This window comes from Elephantulus edwardii, unplaced genomic scaffold (assembly GCF_000299155.1).
Source record: "Elephantulus edwardii isolate Elephantulus edwardi_28Jun2011 unplaced genomic scaffold, EleEdw1.0 scaffold00005, whole genome shotgun sequence".
Lineage (NCBI taxonomy): Eukaryota > Metazoa > Chordata > Mammalia > Macroscelidea > Macroscelididae > Elephantulus > Elephantulus edwardii.
Genome location: NW_006399755.1, coordinates 25,222,778 through 25,226,110, shown reverse-complemented (window position 1 = coordinate 25,226,110; position 3,333 = coordinate 25,222,778). Strand labels below are relative to the sequence as shown.

At 37.5% G+C, this 3,333-nt stretch overlaps 1 protein-coding gene across 3 annotated transcripts in view; it reads left to right on the top strand.

Moving 5' to 3' along the window:
- Positions 1–3,333, top strand: part of DNAJC6 (DnaJ (Hsp40) homolog, subfamily C, member 6) — a 239,428-nt gene that overhangs the window by 216,210 nt on the left and 19,885 nt on the right. For all 3 annotated transcript variants that reach the window (XM_006879763.1, XM_006879764.1, XM_006879765.1), the window contains exon 13: positions 2,471–2,605. In XM_006879763.1, coding sequence (XP_006879825.1) covers positions 2,471–2,605 — 135 coding nt within the window. The remainder of the gene's footprint in view (positions 1–2,470; positions 2,606–3,333) is intronic.

Below are 3,333 nucleotides of genomic sequence, written 5' to 3'. Positions count from 1 at the left end.
ACAGGTTGAAAAGGTATTAGCATTATTTTTGAAATAAACGTTTCTACATTGGATTCACATTCTTCTCTTGTGATGGTGGGTTAATTCTTTTAGTTTATTGTAAACTATCTCTAACATAATCAGTTGTCATTGAGCCAGATTTGGGTTATGAAAACTTCGTGCATGTTAGAGTAGAACTGTATTCCATAGGATTTTCAAAGGCTAATTTCAAGAGTAGATTGACAGAACATTATGCTGAGGGAACTAACTCATAAGGACAAATACTGCATAAGAACATTATTGTAAAAATAGAAGGATAACTACTAAGATGTATACAAAAGTTCAAAGGGGGGAAAAGAGGGAGGCAGTGTGCTGAGGGTGAGTGTGAGAATCTTGAGAACACAGAGTTATGTGGACAGAATGAGGAGTTGGAGAAATTAGGAAAGATCCAGTGTGGACCTGAAAAGATGGGATAATGATGGGCATGACTCAATGGTGATTAATTTTTTAAAACACATGAAAGATATTATGAAAGACAGTGTGAGTAGAGGAATGCAGGAAGTGCAGTGTACATAAACAAAACACAAGGTATATGAATTTAGTATGCAAACTAATAGAAAATAATTTAAAAAATAGATTTCCAGGTTTTTTCTGAGGTACATTTGGGTGGACTTAAACTGTCAGCGCTTAGATTAGAATCTAAGTGCTTTAAATATTTGTACTACTCTGAAAAAAAAATGGAATATAAGTTAATATTCAATTGTCCCAAATCATAGTGAGAATAATTTAGCATCTACCTGTTGACTTCCTGTTGGTCAAAGCTAGATGTAAAAGGATAAACCCAATATTCTCTCACAGTTTTTCTGTGAAGCTCAGTGTTCTCATTTTGTAGAAGGGATAAGATTTTGTTAGCATAACATGAGATGAGGGATATAAATTGTGTGGAAGAGCACAGTTGAAACCATTTCTACTAAGCAGGGCTATAGTTCTGCCCAGCAGATACTTGATGAGCATTGTTCCAGTGATTGATGGCTCCAACATGCTAACTCTTTTATTCTACCTGGATTTTAAAAGTTGGACTTATTCATTAACTTATTTTATTGTAGTTTTATTCTTAGAATGTGTAGGTCGGCCTCAGGAAGCAGTTATCCTATTAATCAGATGAAGCTTAGGAAGTAACATCTTGTTACATGTTGCTAAAGGGAGTTTTGTACTTTGCTCTAGTAACAAAGAATTAAAGTGTGTATTCTGGGGCTTCATCTGACATACTTTGGACATGTTGCCAGGAGGGACGGGTCCTTGGAGAGGGACATCATGCTTGGGAGGCTGGAGGGATGGTGCAGGAGGGGAAGACCCTCTATGAGATGGATTGACTCGGTGACTGGGGTAATCGGGATGGGTGTGTCAGAGGCAGTGCGGTTGGCGCAGGATAGAGCAGGGTTTAGGGCTGTTGTGCATAGGGTCGCTATGAGTCGCAAATGACTTGACGGCACATAACAACAACAACAACCTGCAGCTATCAAGTATTTTCCTCACATTGGTTTTTCAGGTGGGAGAAGCATGAGATGTGTTTGGAAAAATTCTTAGAATTTGGAATCAGAAGGCCCAAGCATCAATTCCAGACCTATTATTTACTTGACCTTAGGCAAGAAACTTTGCCTTCCTGAATTTTCTTGATAGCACCTCTAAAAAAAAAAATAATAAGTCTAACATGGTGATATTGAGCTGTAAAGGTAGTCTTTATGAAATACAGTGTAAACCCTAAGAAGCTACAGAGTTACTAGCTCTTGTTGCAACCTTGTGGTAACCTTGGCTTCCCACTTTGTTCTTGTCTTCTTAGATCTTTCATGAATTTTCCCTCACTTCATTTCTAACTAATGGTTAAAAGGGACTGTTTGAGGGAAAATACTTGAGTGCAGTTTTTGTCACTGTACTCCTTTTAGTGCCTTTCATTTTTTTCCCCCTCCTTTCAGTTTTTAAACGAGCCAGAGATGACTAGGGGGGAAGGAAAACAATCTAATTAATCTGATTTCCTGCTCTTCATCTTAATACCAGTGCACCCTCCCTGCCTGGTATCATTCTACTAATTCATTCAGCATGTCTGTGGTTTTTCCATTTAATGATTTATCTGTGTTAGCCTCATCGTTTTGTCTAATTTGCATTTTTATTAACCTATTTCATATTATGAAGATGACCAAAAGCCAAAGGTACTTTCATTTACATTGTATTTAGTGTTCATCTAACTGATAAATCTAGGCTACTCACTGTTCACAGGGCTGAGATGATTTCTGTGTGGTGTAGTCAAGAAATTATTGAAATCTTTTTTATCCCTAGATGAAATTTTATGGATAAGCTGGTCCAATGGAGCATCCAGGAGAGTGGATCATCCTAATTGCCATGTGTTTTACCTAGGACCTGGGAGTAGTGAAAATTCTTCAGTATTTATTGAATGAACTTAAAGGATAAAAGAATACATTTTTTTGCTTTATAGGTGCTGCTTTTGACCCATTTGGAACACCTTCTAAACCATCAGGTCAGGATTTGCTGGGTTCTTTTCTGAACACATCCAATGTATCCAGTGACCCCTTTCTTCAGCCTACACGAAGCCCCTCACCTACTGTGCATGGTAAAGAAATAGTTTTTGTTGTATTTATTAAAATATAATTTTCTGAAAACAGCCACTAAGTGCTCAGATATGTGGATTTTTTTTTCCCCCAAAGGAGAGGGGAAACCGCATATTGCCTTTCATTAGCTAACTTTTGGAACTAGATTGTTTGATCTTTCTTCCTACTTTTCCTTAGTATAGAAGAAGATAAGACACTACAACTTTCCATATAGGTCACATCTTAACATCATGAAAACATAAATCGTTACCACTGGACCAGTAGGCAGCATCGTCGTAAATGGAGAAAGGATTGACATTGTCAATGACTTCATTTTTCTTGGATCCTTAATCAACACTCACTATAGAAATAGTCAGAAAATTTAAAAGAAATGTGTTGCATTGGGAAAATTTGCCATTTTTTATTTTTCCCAGTAGGCTCCAATTCATGATGCTGGTGGTGTTGTTAAGTGCTGTCGAGTCATGGGCAACTCATAGCAACCCTATGAACAAAAGCCTGAGCACTTTTATAACTTTGGTTGTTTTCTCTATGTTCATAGAATTTCCAGAGGCAAGACATTTCGGAAGTGGATGCCACTCCTGCTTCCAAATGATGATGTTAGGTATAATATAATGAGATGTTGTCAAGTCCTCTGCCATCATGTTCGTGAGGTTCTTTTGGGTTTCTGTAATGCTGGAAACTTTTGGTATTTGACATACAAGTTGAGTCTCCTCTAGTGGGCAGATTCTTG